The 22443-nt window shown below is 37.5% G+C and overlaps 1 protein-coding gene across 5 annotated transcripts in view; it reads left to right on the top strand.

The window, feature by feature from the left end:
- The window catches only part of LOC131062991 (ATP-dependent DNA helicase SRS2-like protein At4g25120), a 224596-nt gene that overhangs the window by 114785 nt on the left and 87368 nt on the right, over window positions 1–22443 (top strand). For all 5 annotated transcript variants that reach the window (XR_009111007.2, XM_057996740.2, XM_057996739.2 and 2 more), the window contains exon 18: window positions 8057–8134. Coding sequence is in view for 4 of the 5 variants with exons in the window: in XM_057996740.2 (XP_057852723.2) it covers window positions 8057–8134 (78 nt within the window). In the remaining variant the exon portion in view is untranslated. The remainder of the gene's footprint in view (window positions 1–8056; window positions 8135–22443) is intronic.

The raw sequence follows: 22443 nt of genomic DNA, 5'->3' as shown, positions 1-22443 counted from the left end.
CAGCATTTTCACATTAACCCTTCAAGGAGATATGTTCCTTAGGGAAAATAACTGGAAGTACCCTAGTTATGGGTCCTAGTAGAGTTGAAAGTACGTACCTTAATTTCTGCTTGTCCAAATCTGCAAAACCAGGTTAGGAGATGCTATGAATTATTTAAGTAATTAACATATAAGTAAGTAAATTCAGAATTAACTATAAACTAAAATTAAGGTAGCAGTGTCAAAGACTAAATTATAGATTAGGAATAATGGGAAAATATACTAATGTAGGGTGTTTGATCAACAGTTTCCCATACTCAATACTACCATGTAGGGTGAACCCATAGCATTTCTCCCTTCCCAGTGATCTTGTAGGGTGCCCTATAGCAGTTCTCCCTACCAATTTATCAGATAGGGTGCCCTCCAGCAGTTCTCCCCACTTAATGATCTTGTAGGGTGCCCTATAGTAGTTCTCCCTACCCATTTATCAGGTAGGGTGCCCTATAGCAGTTCTCCCCACTTAATGATCTTGTAGGGTGCCCTATAGCAGTTCTCCCTACCCATTTATCAGGTAGGGTGCCCTCCAGCAGTTCTCCCCACTTAATGATCTCGTAGGGTGCCCTATAGCAGTTCTCCCTACCCATTTATCAGGTAGGGTGCCCTATAATAGTTCACCCCACTTAATGATCTTGTAGGGTGCCCTATAGCAGTTCTCCCTACCCATTTATCAGGTAGGGTGCCCTCCAGCAGTTCTCCCTACCCATTTATCAGGTAGGGTGCCCTCCTGCAGTTCTCCCTACCCATTTATCAGGTGGGGTGCCCTCCAGCAGTTCTCCCTACTTCTCAGGGATGATTTTAATTCACATTTTCATTAATAATCATTTTATTATCAACATTCAAGTCTTATTGTCATTCTGGTTATTTCACCAGTTAACTCCCAACATGTAATTTGATTTAGTTATATCAATTACTATAGGATACTAGATTATGCAAATATTTAGTTTGCTGAATATTTCCAGTTTATTGTCTGTATTAACAATTCACAGAGTTGCTGTTCATTTATTTGCAGAAGTTAATACTATTAATAGATTAATCCTATATAGGAGTGAATTACAGTGAACCAGTTAATTATTCTCAGAATTAATATATTTGCTGCTAGCTGATTCAGTCATATAATTTATTATTTGTATTTGAATGTGCATTAGGTTACATTATATAATTACCCATGATTATCCAGAGTGTGTTATTGATTAGACTACTGAAGTTTTTCCAGAATTTAATATTTTCAGTATGCAGATGTTATTAGTGAATTGATCATATAGTCATATATATTTTCTTGAGTGAACCGATTATTATTTTCCAGAATTACCGTAATTACTGCAGATTTTATTTATGTTGGCATTCCCAACATCGTGGGGTTCATATAAATATTATTAGAAATAATACAATGTTTATCATATACGTAATATGAAATATTGCAATTTAGATGAATCGTAAATGCATGTGCATAGAGAGGATTCGTACCTGAGACATATGTAGTTACCTTAGGCGTGGTGTATTCTTATTTTCTAAATCTTCCCTTTATATCTCTCAATTTGAGGGAGAGGTCACACCTCTTCATCATGTACATGCCCTTTGGCAAGAGACATACCCTTTCACCATTAGCACCTTTTGAAAGAGTGCAACTCTTCATTATTTCTGCCCTTTGAAAGGGACATAACCTTTCATAATCAGGTCTGCACTTCTTATTTAAATCAGATGTGCACTTCTTCTTTCCAAATTCTTCCCCTCTCAAATGAGTTTCTCTTCTCCCTTTTAAATCTCACGTTTGAGGGAGTCACATCTTATCATTTCATGCCTTTTGACCTTTCATTAGCTTTAATCAAATTTAATTATATTTAATTATATTCTTTATATTTTAATTTTAATTTTTATATTTATTCTTTTGTATTTTAATTTTTAATTATTTATTATTAAATTATATTTCAAAGTAGGGACATTACAGAGATGAACACATAGTAGTTTTTGTCTATTACAACTAGATAACTAGACCATAGAAAAGGTAGTTAACTTGAACAACTGAAAATAGGCATAGCTGTGCCAAGATGCTAACACTAACCGTAAACAATAGAGTACAAAAAACTGTAGTATGCAGCCCTGTTTCCTCCAAATTTTTTGCACCCTTTTTCTATTAAGTTCTCAAAGTTTTAATGCTCAAGAATTATGTCAAGCAGTTGGGTAACATACTGATTTGTTCACCTTAGTTCTGCATTATATCCTCCTAAGCATTTTACGAAACACTTGTATTCGTGTGAGGGTAATATGTATACCGTTTATTGATATCTCAGATAATTGTCTTAAGTATTAAAATCAGCCTTCAGTGAGATAAAGCTCAGAAGCTTATTACATGTGTTGCCATTACATTTCCATTCTAGAGTTAACAAAGATATATTGCTATTCTGATTCAAAAAATTTCATCACTGGAAGATCCAAATACCAAAACTCTTGACCTTAATTGCAGCAATGAAGCAATGAAATAAGACAGGGGATTATGTATCAGTTCTAAGCATTCAAAATGCACAACAGCAATAAGTCTCTGCTTAACCACTGTAATTAGGGCCAATCTTCAATGAGTGAACAACAAGCACAAATTCACTCTTCTGAAAAAATTAAAACAATTCTTCAAATCTCAAGGTGAAATCTGTGCAACAACTCAGCATCAATACTTGATATTAGGAAATGATGTGGCCAGCTGAAGAGTTCTCACCCAAACAATTGTCACACATTCAGCAACAAATACATTCCAAAGGCTGCAAATTGTATCTTAAGTTTTGAATGATATTGATTACAACAGCAGAAAACAGGAGATTGAAATACAGATTCCTTAAATTCCAAGTTGACTTCCTTGTGGGACCCTTAGATAGCCACATGAGCATGGAGGAAGCTTCAAAAACTTAATGGAAGCAAATCGACTTCATATTGCAGCTTATTAAACCATGTCCCAGCATCCTTTGAAATTTCAAAACCAAAACAAGGCTTTAGCAGCAGGAAAATACCTTTGAATTGAATTGTAGGATGGTGGCACGTATAATAAGTCGCTTCTCCTGGTTTTTTCAGTAGCTGGCTAAGAATCAAGCCACTGGTCTTTTGTCTTATACAGTACACAAATTAATCTAATGAGTACCACGTCTTCTGGAAGAAACCCATGAGCTACGAAACTTCAAATCGATCCATCTAATTAATCTTATGCCCTCAGCAAAACTCATGACTTCTCTTTTTTGTGTTTTTAATGCTTTGCTGGCTCCTTCCTTGTCTCTTGTACTTTGTCCTTACCCTCCCAGCAAGTCCCAAACTTAGGAAGCAGTGAATAAGACAAATTCTAAGAAAAATTCCAAGTGCCCCTATTTTCTTCACGTTTCATTTATATACTGCACCTTTATCTTTTGTCAACCAGCAGATTCTATAGGCTTCGTGCCATCTTCAAAAGAACGCCAACAAGACAATTATGAAGATCATTATTATTAAAATAAACCTTGACTTTTTTCAGCTTTTGTAGTTTTCTGAACTTTGTCTTTTTCTAAATTTTCTCATGCAATTTTTTTTATTTGAATCGCCAACTTGTAGCTGAAGACCCTTAGCAGCATACGTTTTGCACATGACCATGTCACAATACTAGCAAAAATCGATGCCCTTTTTGACTCAAAACTTGAATAATTATTAAATAATTCCTTTCGTTTAAACAACGCCCAGCAAAGGAGAAAAGCACACAAGCACTCAGCTGGAATAAACTTCACCAAAGTGGGACTGCAAACTGGCAATTGAGATAAGAAATCTTCAAATCCAAGCTACGATTTTCTTAAGCCTTGAAAGCACAGGCTTATACTCGGTTCGAATCCCATGACATCAACTGGGGTGGATCTGTCATCACCGTAGTTGATCTTCTTCAGAAGGGTTTCCATCCTCAAAAGGATGAAACAATAAACCTCAATCCCCAAGGGTTCTAGAGAGAAAATATCATAATCTTCAACATCCCAAATGAGCTCCCCAAATGCCTTATACATTTTCCAGCCAACTTTTGGAAAGAATGATTTAAAAATTAACTTTATTTAACTAAACTCCCTTTTTACTCTAAAAATGACATTTTTATTAAATTAATGAAAATTTGACATTTAAGGTCCTTGTTAAAAGTGCTCATGATGTAAAATTTTTCGCTCAGTTATAGCATGCTATGACACTAAGGTGCTTGTAAAATAATTTAATATAATTTTAGCATTCTTAGTAAAAATAATTAAAATAAACCATTAGTGCACCAAATTAGTGAAAGTTTTTGAAATACATCAAAATTGAAATCTGATCACATTGGAGTAATCTCGATGAAGAAAAAAGACAAAGGGATTCCAAATTTCATTTTATTTCTCTTTATTTGGGTGTTGGATTCCAAAAGGAGTTTGCAAGTTAAAGGCCCCTGAAAAAGCTCATTTTTGGCATTAAGTGATATTTGTTGGAGAACTGAGATTTGTAGCAGCTCGCTCAGCTTATGCCGATTATTCTCTGAGGACGAAACCCATTAGAGAATTGTAAATTTGACGGAAACCCAGTTCACTGGTGAGGGGAATGTAATTTTGGGTTTGTAATTGTGCTTAATTGGGTCAATTTTGGACATATTGCAGCCATGGATTTGTAGGCTTATCATTTTGGCTAGGGTTGAAGTTTCCAGGTTGCTAGAATCAAACCAAGAAGAGTCAAGAGGACTCCTAAAGTTTTTGCTGATTAAAATTCGCTCATGGCAGGCCCAGGTTTCAGTATTTAATCATTGGGGCTGATGGCTTTCATTCCAAAATCCATCGGCTACCTTGAGGAAGCAATCGTTCCTTCCTATGAGGTTCGGCTTTGCTTTAGGCTGTTTGGAATGTGATTGTGCTCAGAATTGAATATCAAAATTTAATGACAGCAAACAGAGGGTTATTTATCCTTCAATCAGTCCCCTTTGCTGTATGCTACATCATGAATATGGGAGCCAGTATCGAGAGCTTCTCGTCCCTCATTTGGAGTCGTTTTGAGGCATCACCTTGGTTATTTTGATCGGTGAAATCACTGAAAAGTCAGAACTGTCCTACTGCTGTTGTAACCCAGATTTATATGCAACTAAGTCATCATTTCATCTATTCACTTGTCTTCATTTGGATGGCTTATACTCAGGTATGATTATATCAATTCCACTTTGTAAATCTTTAATTTGGAAAGTAATTAAAGTGCTGGTCTGATATAATTTCCAGATTGCTATATTTGGTTCCTCTATGCATGTAATTGTTCTATATTGCATTTACTTTTAGTCTAATATCACACTATCATTGCAAAAACAAAACACTATTCAAACAAACCAAACCAAACATCAGAATCCTCTGAATATGAGGCTCAGACTGTCAATTCTGATTTATGCCTAATGTGATATTATTTCTTTGAGATTGTCTTGTCAAAGTTTAATGCAATCATTATTTATCATTTTCTATACATTTCTGTTTGAGTTGGCAATGAGCAAACACCCCAAAAATATAAACACTGTTCAGAAAATCAGATAACAGTGAGTTGTATGCCAAGTGTTTGATGAAATGTCAAACATCTAAAATTGAGAAAAACAGATCAGAATTAGCAGGGGTTCTTACATGTAAAATAAAACCATCATCTAAACGAGTATGTTGCCAAATAAATTCCTCTAACTCATCAATGCAAATCGAATAGGGATGGTGAGAGATGACACCCTTGCTTGACCCCAATATTACTCTTCAAAAAGTTAGAGAGACTATGAGAAGTATGGAACTGACCTTAATTGTGTCATAATATCTCCAAATACTAGTAATTAGAGTGTCGAGAATGCCTATATGTCTCAAGTTCAGGAAGAGTCGATGTCTTGAAATTGAGTCAAAGTAATTTTTGAAGTCCACAAAACAACAAGTCTTTATAAATAGAGTAAATGGTCAGTTGGGACCATTATTGAGGAAAAATTGAACACGCCAACTAATTAAAGAGCATGGCAAGGGAAAAGGTAGGGGAATCCACACCATATTTGATGAACTCAGCTTGGAGACCATCACAATTGGTTGCTTTGTTGGTGTTTAACTTCAAAATAAGTCTCTTAATAGAATAAGTGGAGAAGGCAACAGAGGATGGCATAGGAGTTGGGGTAGTGGCTGTAGGATGCTTAGGAACATCAGAGGGAATTAGCATATAGGACCCATACATCAAAGCTGATGTTAGAAATGGTGTTTTTTCTTGGGAGAGGAGCATTCTAACAGGCCTTTGGTGAGTGTTGGAGATCAACAAGTATCGCAAGTTGTGTAGATGCAAGAAACTTTTTTTTCTTACATTAGAGAAGATAATGATACACCCTATGGAGGTTGAGTACAGAGGCAGGGTCAACTACTAGGAAAATTTTGAAGCATCTAATGTAGGTATTTATGCTTATTGTAATACCATTGGTTCGTAGGGTATAGTCTGTGGCGGGAAGGGGATTTGGAGTATCGTGTGGCGTGGGGACAAGAGTCAAGGGTAGTGTCTTGGATGGCTTGACATAACAATTGATACAAGAATTCAATGTTGAGATGAGGGAGGGAATAGAGCACAGACATGAGAAGGGAATGATGGACAACATAATCAATTGTGTAATCATTATTGAAGTGGATTGTGGTATGTGTAATGCCAGGGGCAAGTTTGGAGGGTATGGGGCAAAGGGGTGAGAACCAATATGGAGGGTGAGAGTCAACATGGCATGGTTAGCAAAGGGGAGTTGAGGAAGACCAAGAATGTTGAAATTTGGGGGATGAGGGATCTATTGTTGAGATCATATTCTCTGATGCTTGCACCATTGCCATAGAGAAAACAAGTGAATCAACTTTTTTTGGTGAAGTAAGGAAAAGCTCATGTAGAAAAATTCAACCCTTCTCTCATATCTTCTTGTTCACACTTCTAGATTGCTCCCTAAGTAGGTTTCACTCTTGCGTTGAACATCTTGGTGTACTATTATTTAATAAGATATTTTGTGTCAGAACTTGGTTATATCTGTTCTTTGCAATACTGTGAGCGAGTAAGCACGGGGATATTGTGATATTAAGATCAAAAATATATTTCAAGACTGATTGTGATGATGTTGGGGTTTCAGTAGAGCTCTTTGACAATAATAATCCTTTTTTGGCCTAGGAGTGGTTCATGTAGATCTGACTAGATAACCTACAGGTTATGTTGAACATGCAATGGATTTGTGAAGACAAATGTCAAAGCCATTACATCTTCAATTGACATAGGGATAGCAAATAAAGTTCTTCAATTTAATGAGAACAAGATAAGATATCTATTGCACAATGCTGGACTAGAATTCAAAACTATGCCTTCACTTGGAATGAATCTAAAGTTGTTTGAATGTTGCTTTTTAAAGGAGAATTACAATTGAGTGCACAAGAATTGTGAGGAGCATACAAAATCAATTGTAATATGAAATGGTTTAAAATTTGCATGTTGATCTGTCACAATCTCTCTAGGTGTTAAAGATGTCAGTTGCTTGGTTACTTGAAGAGCATACCACTTTGGTGTATACAAGAAACAATTATACAGAGCCTAAGTTAGTACACATTTTGATTAACACAAAGATCCAGCTTCCATAAAAACCTAGGCAAGATTGAAGCTTATCACTATTGATCAATGTTAATTATGAAAAGTAAACTCTACAATTTGAATGTGATTCTGGAAATATTAACTTTCCACTTGATACTAGATTTGAATACGATATTGCTTTGTACCTTTAAATGTCAACTAGGATTCCCATATAGGTTGAGCTTTACTTGAATTGCATGCTTATCAATCCATTAGACCAGTGTTATGTATCATTATATTCTTATTAGTCATTTCCAATAAACTGAAGTGGAAGTTGATTTTATTCTTGAAATCTTTTAATCTAACAGCATGATTAAAAGTAAATTTCGAAATATTTATGGAATTGCATTTGCTTTGTCTTGTTTAGGAGAATAAATGTACAATGAGATCAGGTTGGGTCTTACTATGTTACACTTATTATTTTATTTTTCAGAAATTTCAATTTGAGAAACGAGCTATTGTGGATGAAGATGGTGGAAAATTATTGAACGAAGATGAGGATCCAAGATCGGTATGCTTTTTAGTGCAGATAAAATAACAATCATTGATCAAAATTGCAATAGAGTGTATTGAAAATTTGAAGGTGAATTTAAGAATATGTCCATTATGAAGGTAAAAGAAGATATCTCTAAAAAAGATGTATAATTATTTCCTTTAGAAAGGTGCCACTGCTACATGATCTATTGAATTATGGCCTTCATAATGTTTCTATGTTTTACTACCGAAAGATAATCGGGTGGTTTCAACTCTAGGGATGTGGACATGTGAGTTTTCAACTTTTTATTGACTCACGTGTAAAGATGAAAGAAATTATCTTTGACATTTTATATCAAATATTTTAGTTAAAGCTTAGAAACCAAGTATGAAACCCCAAATAAGACTTTTCGTTGGGATTCAGATATTGGGCATTTGGTCGGCAAATGCTAAACCATAGATATTGATTTGTAACATCCTTTTTAATTTTTTAAAAAAAAAATCAAGGCATCCTTCACTGTGCTTGATTTACCTTAGCCTCAGCCAATGCTAGAAAAAAGTACACTTATTGCAAAGGTTTTAAATTTCAAAGTTTATCTAAAAATTGCATTGGACTAATTTAACTTTATGCAGTATGGCTAGTCTTTTATTTACTTTATTCTCGTTTAGGTGATTAATCTTTAGAAAACACAAAATACAAAAGTTGTTTTTAGGTGCCATCTTACTAGGTGATGTTTCTTGTCATTGGCAATAGAATTGGTAGGCTTGTTGACTAGATTTTGTCTTCTAGATTGACATTCACTTGATTGTTTCTCGATATTATGTAGGTGGGGCGACCATGCAGTACTTTAGCAATACTCCTTCTGTTGCCCATTTTTCCTTTAAGCTGATTGCTTGTGTTTCTTGGGACTCTTTTCTTAAGGTATTCCATCTTAAATGATTGAGATTGACTTTCCTTATCCTGTTTTAAACATATATTTCATACTCCATCTGTTTATCATCCATTACAAGTTGATAATTAATCTTTAAAATTTTTGTATAGTCTTTCTATTCCTTGAATTGTGTGACCAGGAATATCTTGCATCTGCCACTTGCACGTTATTTTGTTTCTGAGTATGTTTGAATTGCAACAGTTTCATGTGTATGTCTGTCTTTATGTGAATTTTTTGATGTTGCCACCAAACTTGTGCTACATCTAATGATCCTTAGGGTTTGTCAGACTTGGTGTTGCTGAATTTTTTTGTAGAGTTCTCTTGGGAATGGATGCCCCAAATAAGGACTGAGCTAGGATTCAAGATTGTTAAATTTGAACCCTCTATACATAGTTTGTTGTATTTGTGATGGAGCTTTGATCAAAATTCTGAGTAACTGCTGCATCAATTTTAATAACTCGTCTAATAATATAATAACATATCATTATTTCCATTTTAATAACTCATCTAGATGCTGCAGACTAGCATTGAGAAATTGGAATATGACTAATAAGACATATCCATAACACATGTGATTGGTACAGATCTTGAAAGGCTGCCATCCATGTAGATAAACATCTCAACATTTTGACGAGCACTCAATTATACTGAGAGGGGCGGGGTGTGTGTGTGTGAATCAATATAACAACAATCTTTTAGTTTTTCAACTTAATACCATAAACATATCAATTGTGCAATATCATTCACATAAGATGCAATAATTGCACAAATCAAGAACACAAGATTTATGTTGAAACCCTTATGGGAGAAAACCATGGCAAAATATTTGTTTTTATAAATTTGTGTTACAAATTTCATAGGCACCAAGCCACAAGAGATACAAATCCCCTTTTGATAATTCGTAGGCACCAACCCTTTGGAGACAGTAATCCCCACAATTGGTAGGTACCAACTCCCACAACTGAGCACCAACTCAGCAAGAGACAACAATCTCTTCTAAATTGGAAGCCACCAACCTCTCCAATATCTGCCCCACAAGTTCACTTATGTTTGCTCCAAATCTGCCTTATTTCTTTGCTCAAGCTCACCTTATATCCTTGCTCTGAATTTGTCTTATATATCTGGTCAAGGTCTTGTTGTGACCATTTCACACATCGCCCCATTAAAATGGGGACCCCCTCTTTTTGCTCGGTTTTGCCTGTTTCTCTCTCTGCTTTTAGGGTTTTGGGTTAGTGAGTCAGTCGTCTGGATTAGGGTCAAGCCTTAGGGTTTCCATTTTGATCATTTTAAGCCAGAGTCTAGTACAATTTTGAGAGATTGTTGAGCTTCCTCTCGTAGGATGCAATTTTGAAATGGGGTAAATTCGTCAGAGGTTGAGTAGGTTGGTCTAGGTTCAGTCGGAATTTTGAATATAAATCCAAATTTTGCCTAAGTGTTGATGGAATTGTGGAATTTTGTCTGATTGAATGATTTTGACCAAATTTTGAAAATTCTGATAATTGATTCCAGACATTGGAAGAGTCTTATTGTTGCCTTGTCAAGTGTTTAAAACTCTAAAATCATGATATTTTGGCCTGTGGAAGCAAAATCGCTCCTATCCCTCAGCCAGGGACCAGGGCGAAAATGATATTTTAGGCATCCTGGTTATTAATTTGTTTCATTTGTCTTGTGCAGGGTCGCCAGGAGATGCGTTTGAACGCGAATTGAGACCTTTGAGGATTTTGAGATTTGAAAGTGGCGAATTTTTTGGAGTTTTAGGACAAATCGCTCCTGTCCCTCAGTCAGGGACCAGGGCGAAATGTCTTGTCTGAACCATTCTGACTTCATTTTGATCAAGCTAAAGTGTTAAGGACATGATGAAAGGTGAAATCAACATGATGGAGCGTCCAGACTTAGTCATTTGCAACGAAAATTGAACATTTGCCCTCAGGGACAAAAATCGCTCCTGTCCCTCACTGAAGGACCGGAGCTTGTTTCTCAAAATTTCACTGACCTTGCAGGATCAAGACGATTTTTGGATTGGAAGATATAAAGGGGGGCATGTTCTGTCCATTGAATATAATTTGAAGAAATTTGCAAACAAGGAAATGTGCTAGAAGGACAAAATCGCTTCTGTCCCTCACTGAAGGACCGGAGCTTGAAATCCAAAATTGCCTTGTCCTTGAAAGATTTGAATGATTTCGCGATTTGAGGAAAACAAAAGAAGTACATCTTATCAGTTGAATATAACTTGAAAGTACCATAGTGAGGAAAATTGGCCCTAGAAGCAAAATCGCTCCTGTCCCTCTGCCAGGGACCAGGGCGAATTTTAGTGATAGCTCCCGTCCCTCTCCAAGGGACCAGAGCGATTTTTCTTATAAGACAAGTTTTGGGCGAAGATCAAGTGAGTGTTAAGTTTGAGGCAAGCAAAGGAGGCGTAACGAATCCATTGAAGATAATTTGAAGATTGCAAGACGCCAAGTGAAGCTCATATTGTCCTAGACGCTCCTGTCCCTCTCCAAGGGACCAGAGCGATTTCTTCCTTAGACAAATTTCTCGCCAAGTTGAGACGAATTCCATGTCAAAGGTGAATGAAGGAGAACATAACGAGCCCATTGAAAATAAGTTTGAAGGTTGGCAAAGCACGAATAAACTTATGAGTGAAAGTTCGCTCCTGTCCCTCAGCCAGGGACCAGGGCGAAATCAAGGTTATTTAATATTCCTTCCAAGTTTAAATCACTCCAGACTAAGGTACAAGGGGGCAATGATGTTTGGAACGCCTCGAAGAGAAATGAAGTTGCAAAGACCGCATAATGTGATGAAACTACCCAAGTTCGCTCCTGTCCCTCTCCAAGGAACCAGGGCGAAATAGTCAAATATGCTTAAACTTTGAAGGCCACTTTCGTTTCATACGTTCAAGAAGGAATAAAGGACACCATTTCACGCCTTGAAGACAATTTGATATCAATAGGATGAAGGATTTGCACCATAGACTAAAGTTCGCTCCTGTCCTTTAGTCAAGGACCAGGGCGATATTCATTAAACTAGTCATTTCCTTCAAAAAACGATAGCAAGGCAAGGTCGCACAAGGTCGAAAATGTCTTTGAGAAGATGATAAGCAAGGAACCAAACATCAAAAGGTGACCAACTTGAGGAAAGAAGCAAGTTCGCTCCTGTCCTTCAGTCAAGGACCAGGGCGATATTCATAAAATCAATCATTCTTTCCAAAGATCACATCAAAGCAAAGTTACACAAGGTTGAAAATGTCATTTAAAATGTGATGAACAAGGAGTTAAGTTTAAAAGATGACAAATTTGAGCTAGAATGTCAAGATCGCTCCCGTCCCTCACTAAGGAACCAGGGCGATATTCACTCAAAATATTAAATTTGCTTTGTAAAGGACAAGTGAGTATGCGTGGAATGAAAGAATAAAGTTGTTACTTGCCTTGTGATATAAATTAGTGATTAAGGAGGCAAAGACCAAGGAGTAAATGCAAGATCGCTCCTGTCCCTCAGTTAGGGACCAGGGCGATAATGATCTTAAAAGGCATTCATCTACAAAATTGAATAGATCAAGCTCGAGATTCCCAATGTAGATGCCAGTTTCAACGTAGAGGAAGTGATTTTAAACGTAAAGGACGAGAAATTCAAGAGCAAAATGCTAGATCGCTCCTGTCCCTCTCCCAGGGACGAGAGCGATGTGGTTTGTACCCCTTACATCTCCCATATTTTGGCGCTAACATCATGTTCAAATCATATTAAATGCTAAAATTCGCTAAAATTTGAAATATTCAATTAAAATGGACATTTAATAAGTGCACACAAGACATTTAATTAATTAATTTTGCCTTAAAAAAATCGAAACTATTAAATACGAAGGCATTAAATTAATTAATTATTATTTTAAATGAATAAATTGGGGCGCTTGGGTTTTTTTTTCATATTTAAAAAAGTCGGCCTTGATTTTTATTTAAAATTTGTGCTTATTTTGCCTTATTTCCAAAAGTCGGCCTATGTGCAATTAGAGGGTGAGCGCCTATATAATGAAGATGTGATATCTCATTTCAAACCATCATTTTATCATCCTTTCATTTGCGATTTGGAAGACAAGGAGAAGTGCGAAATTCCATCCAAGGAGAGTGCGCATTTGGTTTGAAGTGAAGCGAATTTGCCATCATCACGTTGAAGATCCCTAAGGTTGGCGAAGTTACTAAGGAAGGTGTTCGCTTGAGGAAGATCACGTTGAAATCTTCAAAACTCCAATTTTTGTCTAGACAAATCGCCTTATTTTGCATTTTTAGAGTTAGCTCGCAAGAGAGGTGTTACGATGGCGACCCCGAAGGCGGGAGCATCCACCAGTCGTCCAGCTCTTATGAAAGAAGATCAAAAGAACGAAGAACTGGAGACCAAGATCGTGTCTAAGTGGAGCAACATTGGAGATACCAACTTGGGCAACTTCAGTACGAAGAAGTTTCGAGAGGCCCCTTATATTGGCAAGCCATCACCTGTCGCCAGGAGGATAATTGAAAGTGGCATCATTAAGGCGGCCGGCTTCCCTCCAGCAGTCCCGTGCCATGAGTTGATGATCGAGTGTGCTCGCCATTATGATCCTCAGTCCAGAACGATCGTGTCCAAGGAAGGAGATACTTTTGCTTATCTTTCAGAGGAGGCTATAAGTGAAGCTCTTCACCTACCAAAACATAAAGATATGATTTATAAAAGCTTAGAAGGAGCCAAGTCCATGTACGAAGATGATCCAGATGCTTGCCTAAGCATCATCAACAAGAATTGGTTGCTTAAGAGTCGTCCTCGCCTGAGCAAGATCCCGAACACACCACATAGGATCGATTTCCAGGAGGAGTACAGAGATTTGATAACAATGCTCAACCGAGTCACAGGAGCCCCTCAAGCCTTCTATTTCGAGAAGTGGATGTTCTACTTCATCCAAGTGATAGTTCAGGGAAAAGGAACAATTCATTGGGCTAGAATGATTAGCCATTGCTTGGACGTACAGTTAAGGAGACTGAAGGCTACCAAATCATTCCACATGAGTTCATACGTCATATATGCCTTGATCAGGAGCTTTGAATATGCAGGACTACCTCACAGAGGATTGATTGGAAGAGGACCTGGTGAGGTCAGAGTTTGTGATTCCTATGTCCACTTGCATCATCCACCAGGAAGTAACTACAAGTTAGTTAATGATACCTTCACGATGAACATCACCAGGACGTTGCAAGGCGGGATTCACAATAGGCTATCACAGGATGCACAAGAGCTAGTAAAGAGGTACGGTGCTTGGTTTATCCAATTTCCGAAATTTACTGATATTAGACTTCATGGATGTCCTTCACCTCCATACATGTTGCCGAGATATCCGACAGACAGAATAGTGTTACTTGAAGTAACTAGACAGTTGGCAGCTTATGCGAAGGCATTCAGACACAGACATGGAAATGGAGTTCCTGTACCTATCATATTAGGAAATTCAGTTGAGGTATGTCCTAATGCTCTAGCCATGGATGACGCAGAGAAGGAGTTAGCTTTGTATTCATTTTCATTCTTTGCCTTAAGAGAGAGCTTTGATCCACATGGATATATAGAAGAGACAGTCGGTAGGAAATATAAGCATGAGTTTCAAATAGAAGATTTTATGATGAATCTCTTAGATGATCTTGAAGTGAAAAGGAAAATGCATTCCAGATTACCTTTGGACTTCATCAGGAAATGCAAAATTTACAGAGTGGCCGACCAAGCTCAAGACAGTGGCAGACATCTTCAATCATCTTATGATCGAGAAAGCAAATCAGTGAGGCTAGATTGGAATGAACCTGAGGTTGTGGATCTAGATGCCTTGTTGGCTCCAGTCTTGTCTTGTACTCGCAGATGGGTTGATGTGCAGCATCAAAAGTTGAGAGAGCAGGGCATAGCTATGACTTTCACTTTGGAGGAGAGACCAGTTGAAGGTGGGGCAAGTGTAAGCGAAGGTAATCCTAATCCCAGAAATACAAGTGAAGGCAACCTTCGAAGCGCAAGTGAAGGCAATCTCCATCCTAGAGGCTCGAAGAGGAAAGAAAGACCTGAGAAAAGGGAATCCTCCAAGAAGAAGCAAGAGGCCAACCGAGATCGTTCATCCGGCACATCTTCTCGACAGGAGAAGAGGACATTTGAGATAGAGGAATCCATGGAATCAATGGTACAGAATGATAAAGAAGGACAGGCACCTCGAAGGTCACCAGGTGGATCTCTCCAAGATAATGAGTTGCATGAAGATAGGGAAGATAACGAAGTGACATCTCCTCCCAGAAAAGAAGAATTGCTTAAGGAGATTCAGGTTAAAGAAACAAGATCTGCCATCCCAGATTGGTTAAAGGAAAGATTAACGAAGGTAATTGTGGTCGAGGATGAGGACAATGTGATTGATTTGGAGAGTCTCGTTGGACATTCCCAGGAAGTGACAGAGAAGAGGAAGGCTACTAAGATGTCCAAGATGATTAGAGATGAGACTGGATCCAGAATATTGCAGATAGCTACACCGGCCGTGGACAAGTATGAAGGTGAGATCCTTGCAGAAGAATATGATGTAGAGACATTTGAGCTTGGTCCACTCACAGCCGAGCAGACACTAGATGATGCCACCGATTCATTTGAGGCATTGAAAGATAAGCTTAGGGAAGAAATGGAGAAAAATAGAAAGCTTGAGAGAGAGGTTGGTGCATGGAGAACATACTTCAGCCATCTCAATCAACCTTTGGGACGTCAGGATCCAGCAAGATCACCCGTACAGGCACTTCCCCTTCAATCAATTGGTGAGGCAGAGAGAGTCAGGAGTTTAGTCCAGCTTATGAGCTCATGGATTGACAAATCTCATACAGTCGCCATGGAATTTGCAACAAGGATGATGCAGACCATTCACCGAGCTATTCAGGTTCTTGAGATTATCCACAACTTGATGATAACGGTAGCCGCTTTTGCTCATACTAAAGATGTTATCATTCCTGTCTTGCAAGTAATCAGACAAACATCAAGGAAGGTCCTGGCACAGGAAAAGATAATGGATGGAGGACCTCATAGTTTGCTTCAATGGTCAACCTTACTCCAGATGAAGGAAGTTCTCTTCGAGGACATCAGTACTAGGTGCAATCATGTTGAGGAGGTTATCCACCCGATCCAGGACAGAGTATTTGAGGTACTACGTACCATTCTTGGCAGGAGGATCGAAGTTGAGATAGATGTGGATTTACAGGAATTGGAGGATAAAGTCAAAGTCATCTTTTGCAAGGATGCTAATGTTATCACAGATGAGCAACGGGACCGGATGTTTGCTACCATGCTCTTGATTGAGAAGACTAAGGAACTTGAACCTGGTTGGGACGCTGCTCTTCTCCAGGCATTTGATCAGGTCATCCACTTAGAAGAACGAATGAAGAATCTTCCCGAGATTCCCATTGCTGAGATCGAAGGAATCGTATCTAGATTCATTACATATGCTAAAAAGGAGCATTGGAAAGGGAATAAGATTCTAGATGAGAGGTTGCTATAGATGACATGGTGCCTTAATTGTCATTGGTCTATGTCTCCTAGATTTTTGTGCCAAATTTAATATTTGGCTATGCATTTAATGTTGTGGAATAAAAGGCGAACTTTTGTAATAAAACCCTAATTAGGGTTTAGGTGTCATAATCTTGGCCATTGATCTTCTTTCGATCTGGACCGTTCATTGTAATTGAGGATGCTATATATACCCTCATTTCTTTTCATTTTAAAACTAGAACTAGAAAAATTAGAGATTAAGGAGAAATTAGAGAGATTAAAAGCAAGTTGTTTTTGTAGCAAGATTGAGCTTTGAGGGAGGAATTTCAAACAATTGTTGTACATGATGGCTTTGAGATAAATAAAATATTGAAATTATGGTGTTTTATTGCAATTCTCGTGGTTATCTTCATGGTTGTTCATTTTCTTGAATCATTCTCAATCAAAGTAGTGTGTTAATTCGAAGGACAAAGTGTTGGACTTGATCGTCGGTGAGATTCACTTTCCAAACCACTAGCTTCTTGCTGATTGTAGGAACGCCTTGCGTGGTCGACTGGAGATATTTGAATCGCTTAAACCTTCAATCATTGTTGTATCTTGGATATGTACCTTCGTGATAGTGTCCTTGATACTTGATGTATTGAAAAATCATTTGTTACCTTAGAAGATCGCATCAATCTCAATTGAGTTGTTAATTTATGGCAATATTGAAGTTGGTAGAATCTTGCCAAGTCTCGTCTACATGGAGTCATTCTTAGGGTTAGACTAGATTAGATCCCTTGCAAACCCTCCCCTTTGATATTTTTTGAGAGCTTGTTTAGTTTAGAAAATTCTTCGGAAATATAAGGCCCCTTGATGACACAGCAATCACAACGACCACTGGTGCTTATCCACACGTAGAGACCCTACTTACAAGAACATTGGAGTCATCCTAACCGATCCTTCTTGCGATATCTTCAGCAGTTAGAGACTTTATTCAAGAGAGGATAAGATGCCTTTGGGTATTTTATTCTGTGTATGATTGTGTACAAAATACACGTCAATAGGTCTGTAATGAAGTCTGCTCCAAAATGATGCAATTTCTGATCTAAATTCTCCCTTAATCTTGCTCCAAATCTGCTATAAATTGGCAATAATGACTGCTCCAAGATTGCCTTGTATCTCTGTTTAATTGCTGATATGAATCGCCTCAATAGACTGATATATATTGCCTCTATATGCTGCAATGGTTCGCCTTTATAACTTCTCTAAGTCTGCTATAAAGTTTCCTCAAAAGTTCTGCTATAAATCTCCTTAAATCTGCTCAAAAACTTTCTATATGTCGGCTGACAAAGTCTTGTGTAATTCTGCTCTTAAATCTGCTATTAATAGGAAAGATATTGACAAATAAACCTGAAACCTTGTTCTTTTTATACCTTTGCAAAATGTCTCTTCAACCAAGAGATGCACCCTTCCAAGTAGGTCCGGCCCAAACAGCATTAAATATATTTTATTTTATTTAAACTTCCTCTCAAGAAGTGGGTGCCAAAACTAGGAGGGGTTGGCCCTTTTTGAAATTAATTTAAATGCAATTAAATACCCACAATCTTGGGTCAGCCAGCATAATAGGACATGGGTTGGTTCTCACAAATAAGTGTAAATTTAATTATTTAAAGCAATTTAAAATGTCTAAGTCAGGCGCCAATGTAGAGGGGGTCGGCGCAAAATAAAATTAATTTAATTTGACTGTCTTTTACACAATAAATATATCTTGTTTATATTTAATGGTGCTGTGCATAAAACTTCTGCATTGATCTTCCTTAAGCAGCAACATGATGTCCTTAGATTTTTCCTTTGACATCAATGACAATAAATCTTCTTATCTTTGACATCAATGATAATATGTCCACCAATCTCCCCCTTTGTCATTGATGTGAACCTTGCAATCAAACTAAACTTAATGCTCCCCTTGTCTCTATTGCTCCCCCTTTCTATATCTCCCCTTTTAAAATCAATGGCAATGGGATGTTCAATACTCTCACAAAGTGTCTGCCTCTTTTTATAATCCTTCATTTTGACATCAATATCATTTTCTTTTTTCTAATAACTCTCCCACTTTCTGAAAGTTAATGGTAAGAAGATCCCCGGTACCCTTATACATTAGTTGATCTTTCCTTTGAATTGTCTTTTCCACAGAGCTGAAAGACAATATAATGAATAGCTCCCCATGCATTCGTGCCTCCTCAAATTTGTGCATGAAGTGCATTTTGCACAATCATAGATTCTTTCTTCTCATTATATTTCTCTTGTTTCCTTCTCCATACTTTTTTAAACATTACCTTTTGTTTGTTCATGGTATCCTTCTGAATTTGTCTAGGTTCTATAAGACAACTTCTACAAAATCTTGCTTTATACCAATAGTTGTTGTATTTGTAGCTAGTGGCATTATAGTCTACGAATGGAACAAAAGAGTTATAGTTCCTATTTGTTCATCCATAAGAACTCTTTTTGTTCCAACCATAATTATATCTTATACGAGTTCTACAATTTCTTGCCTTGTGATCAAACTGATTGCATGAAAAACAATAACCATAAAAAAAGCTTTGGAACCTCATGATATGTCACTATTTTGTTGGGAAGGACTTTCTAAATTGTTCTTGTTAATCTTTGGATGACTATAACAACAATATTTTACTTTTTCAAACTTGATACCATAAGCATATTGATTTCACAATATCATTCACGTAAGATGCAACAATTACGCAACACATGAAGAACACGAGATTTATGTGGAAACCCTTACGGGAGAAACGCACGGCAAAATATTTGCTTGTATAAACTTGTCTTAAAAATTTCATTGGCAACAACCCATAGGAGACACCAATCCCCTCTTGATGATTTGTAGGCACCAATCCCCACAAATTGTAAGCACCAACCTACTGGAGGAACCCACTCACACAACTGAGCACCTACTCAGCAAGAGACACCAATCTCTTCTAAATTGGAAGGCACCGACCTCTCCAATATCTGCTTTATAACTTCACTTATGTCTGCTCCAATTCTACCTTAATATTTGCTCTAAATCTGCCTTATATCTCTGCTCCTAATATCCCTTATATCTTTGCTCAAGGTCTGCAATAAAGTCTGCTTCAAAGTGATGCAATTTCTGATCCAAATTCTGCCTTAATTTTTGTTCCAAATTTCCTGTAAATCTGTAATAATGAATGCTGCAGTATTGCCTTATATCTCTGCTCAAATGCTGATATGAAGCACCTCAATCGACTGATATATATTGCCTTTATATGCTGGTATGATTTGCCTCTATAACTTCTCTAAGTCTGCTATAAAGTTTCCTCAAAACTTCTGCTATAAATCTGCTGACAAACTTCCTATATGTTTGCTGACAAAGTCTGATATAATTATTCTCTTAAATCTTCTATGAATAGGAAAGATATTCATTAGTTGCTTGACAAATAAACTTCAAACGTTCTTTTTATACCTTGCAAAATGTCTCTTCGACCAAGAGATGCAACCTTCCAACAAGGTGCCTACTGCCAATTTAATGTTTGATTTTCATTTCAACTTCTGCAATTGTAACTTCTGGGTTTTGTATGGGTTTGAAAGTGTGCTTGAAAACTATGAAGCTATATCCTCAGAACCACATTTATAATTCTGGCAGCAGGTTTTAAATTTGATACTTTTGTGGAAATATAATCAGTGATATCTGTATATGCCATACAATACAAATACCTGTTATGTAATTGTTGTCACAAAAGCTTGTACCCTTGCTGAGATATGAATTCAGCAACCTCGTGAAACTTGGAAACAACCCCGAAGTGTGGGACCTTGTGCAAGGGGTTGAATCTCTAGACAAGGCCGACTTCCTCCTCAATCCAAGTGCAGGTGTTTGTTGATGTGTATTTTACGCACATAACAATATAGAATAAATTGCCAAGGTAATTTACCCTCTCTTCAACAAAATCACCTCAGATGCTAGGAATGAGATCAACTAAAATGATTCCAAGGTTTCTACATGTCAGGTCTTGACGAGTGGGTAACTCAATGGTCGATGTGAATTGCTGTGTTCACTTGGGGACTTACGCAAATGTTTGGATTATCATGAATGATGCGGAATAGGTGTGCTGACAACTTAAGATTTATCAATATGGCTCTGGATTCGCTTCTTACTAAAAAAAAGGGGCAAAAGGAATAGGGTTCAGGAAATCTATTCTAAGCCTAGGAATGTAGGAAATGATGAATGAATTTAGTGGAATCAAACCAGGCAAGGTCTCACAATCAGGTATTGACACAAGCTTAGTGCAATCGTCTAAAGTATACTTAAAGATTTTCAGGCTATCACCATCAAACGTTGACACCATCCAAGTTGATGCTTGTCAAGGGACACGTAATAGTTGAGGTTAAGCTTACTTAAACTCCAGTTGACCACACAAGGCGCACTTACCAGCGACAAGAGGCTAGCGGTATGGATTAAGGATTTCACACAAATAAATTCAACAAATTTTTCACTCAATCTAACATACATGAAAATAAATTCTAATCTAAATTCTAATCTAACTTGGAGGAATTGAGAACCATGAATGCAAATACAACACTTGAAGAGCAAAATCACCCACAATTGAGCAATGATTATGATTCAAATAGCTGCAACATATACCAACAATTCTACAAAAACTCTCACTTACAAATGAGAGACAAGGAGGCATATATAGAGTCTCTTAAAAAATGGATGAGCAAGATTGATCCAAGATCAATGACCGAGATCATGCCAACAAAACCCTAGAATTGCCCTAATTAGGGTTTACATAAAAAATGGTGCCAACAATATATGGCCCAATGAAAAAATACCTAGTCATCAAATAGGGAATCTTTTAGAAGATTCCTCCCTGCATCTCTCTCTCTCCTAGCATAATCCAAGAATCTAGCCAATACTGAATCTAATTCCTCCATGGAAATGCTAGGCAAGGTATCCTGTTGTAAATCAATCACGTCCAGTGAATTTGAGCAAGCATTCAAAGTGTTCTCCCATTGTGGCATGAGCTTTTGCGAACTATGAACATGAATCAACAAAGAGACCAAGTCGTCTATCTGACTCTTCTTCAAAGAGTCCAACTGGCAAAAATACATAAATTTCATCTTGTCTCTTAATTCGGCTAAGTGTAAAGTGTAAACCACTAGCATCACTAACATCAACACCCAATAATTCCTCAATTGAGGCAAGGATCTTCATCTAAATGTCCTGAATCAATCTTTCCATCTCCATACAACTCAACTGGGCATTCTCATAAGTTGATTTCTTCACGGCTAATGAACAATACCAGTCATGGAAATCGTATCTGTCTCCACTGTGCACAATGTTCTCGCTGACCAAGGTGGAATTAGGAATCTTCCTCAAAGCCTGGAGGCGTGGAATAGTCTTGTCTTGAAAAGGCCAGAATTCTTCCCAAACTCCCTCCAAATACTGGATTATGAATACGAGCCCTGTTGTCCTGTCATATGCATGGACAAACTGAGTAAGGAAATCATTTGCTTGCTTTCTTGTGCTCTCAATCCACTTTTCCACCTCCGAGAGTGGACCTCTTGCTGCCTCACAGTGTGAATGCATTCTATGGTCAACTGCGATAGGGGAAATAAGGGTGGGATCTTCACGCCTTATCCCTGCAATATACTCTCAAAGTTTGATATTCTCTTCTCTGTACCTTTCTTTCTCCGCAATCTCTCTTTCTAACCTTGCATCGATTGCCTTGAGGTTTTCACCAACCTCCTGAAATTCTTGCTTTCTGGATGTACTACCAAGGGCAACTGAAGTGATTTGGAAATCCATAAGAGTAGCAATGTCCGCTGTCACGCCTGCAATAGGAACAACAATCTGCACAATCCACATTCCTGTCTCATCTCTAGCTAT

The sequence above is a fragment of the Cryptomeria japonica genome, chromosome 2 (genome assembly GCF_030272615.1).
Source record: "Cryptomeria japonica chromosome 2, Sugi_1.0, whole genome shotgun sequence".
NCBI classification, from domain to species: domain Eukaryota; kingdom Viridiplantae; phylum Streptophyta; class Pinopsida; order Cupressales; family Cupressaceae; genus Cryptomeria; species Cryptomeria japonica.
The sequence above is the reverse complement of the archived record's forward strand: the minus strand, read 5'-3'. Positions and strand labels throughout refer to the sequence as shown.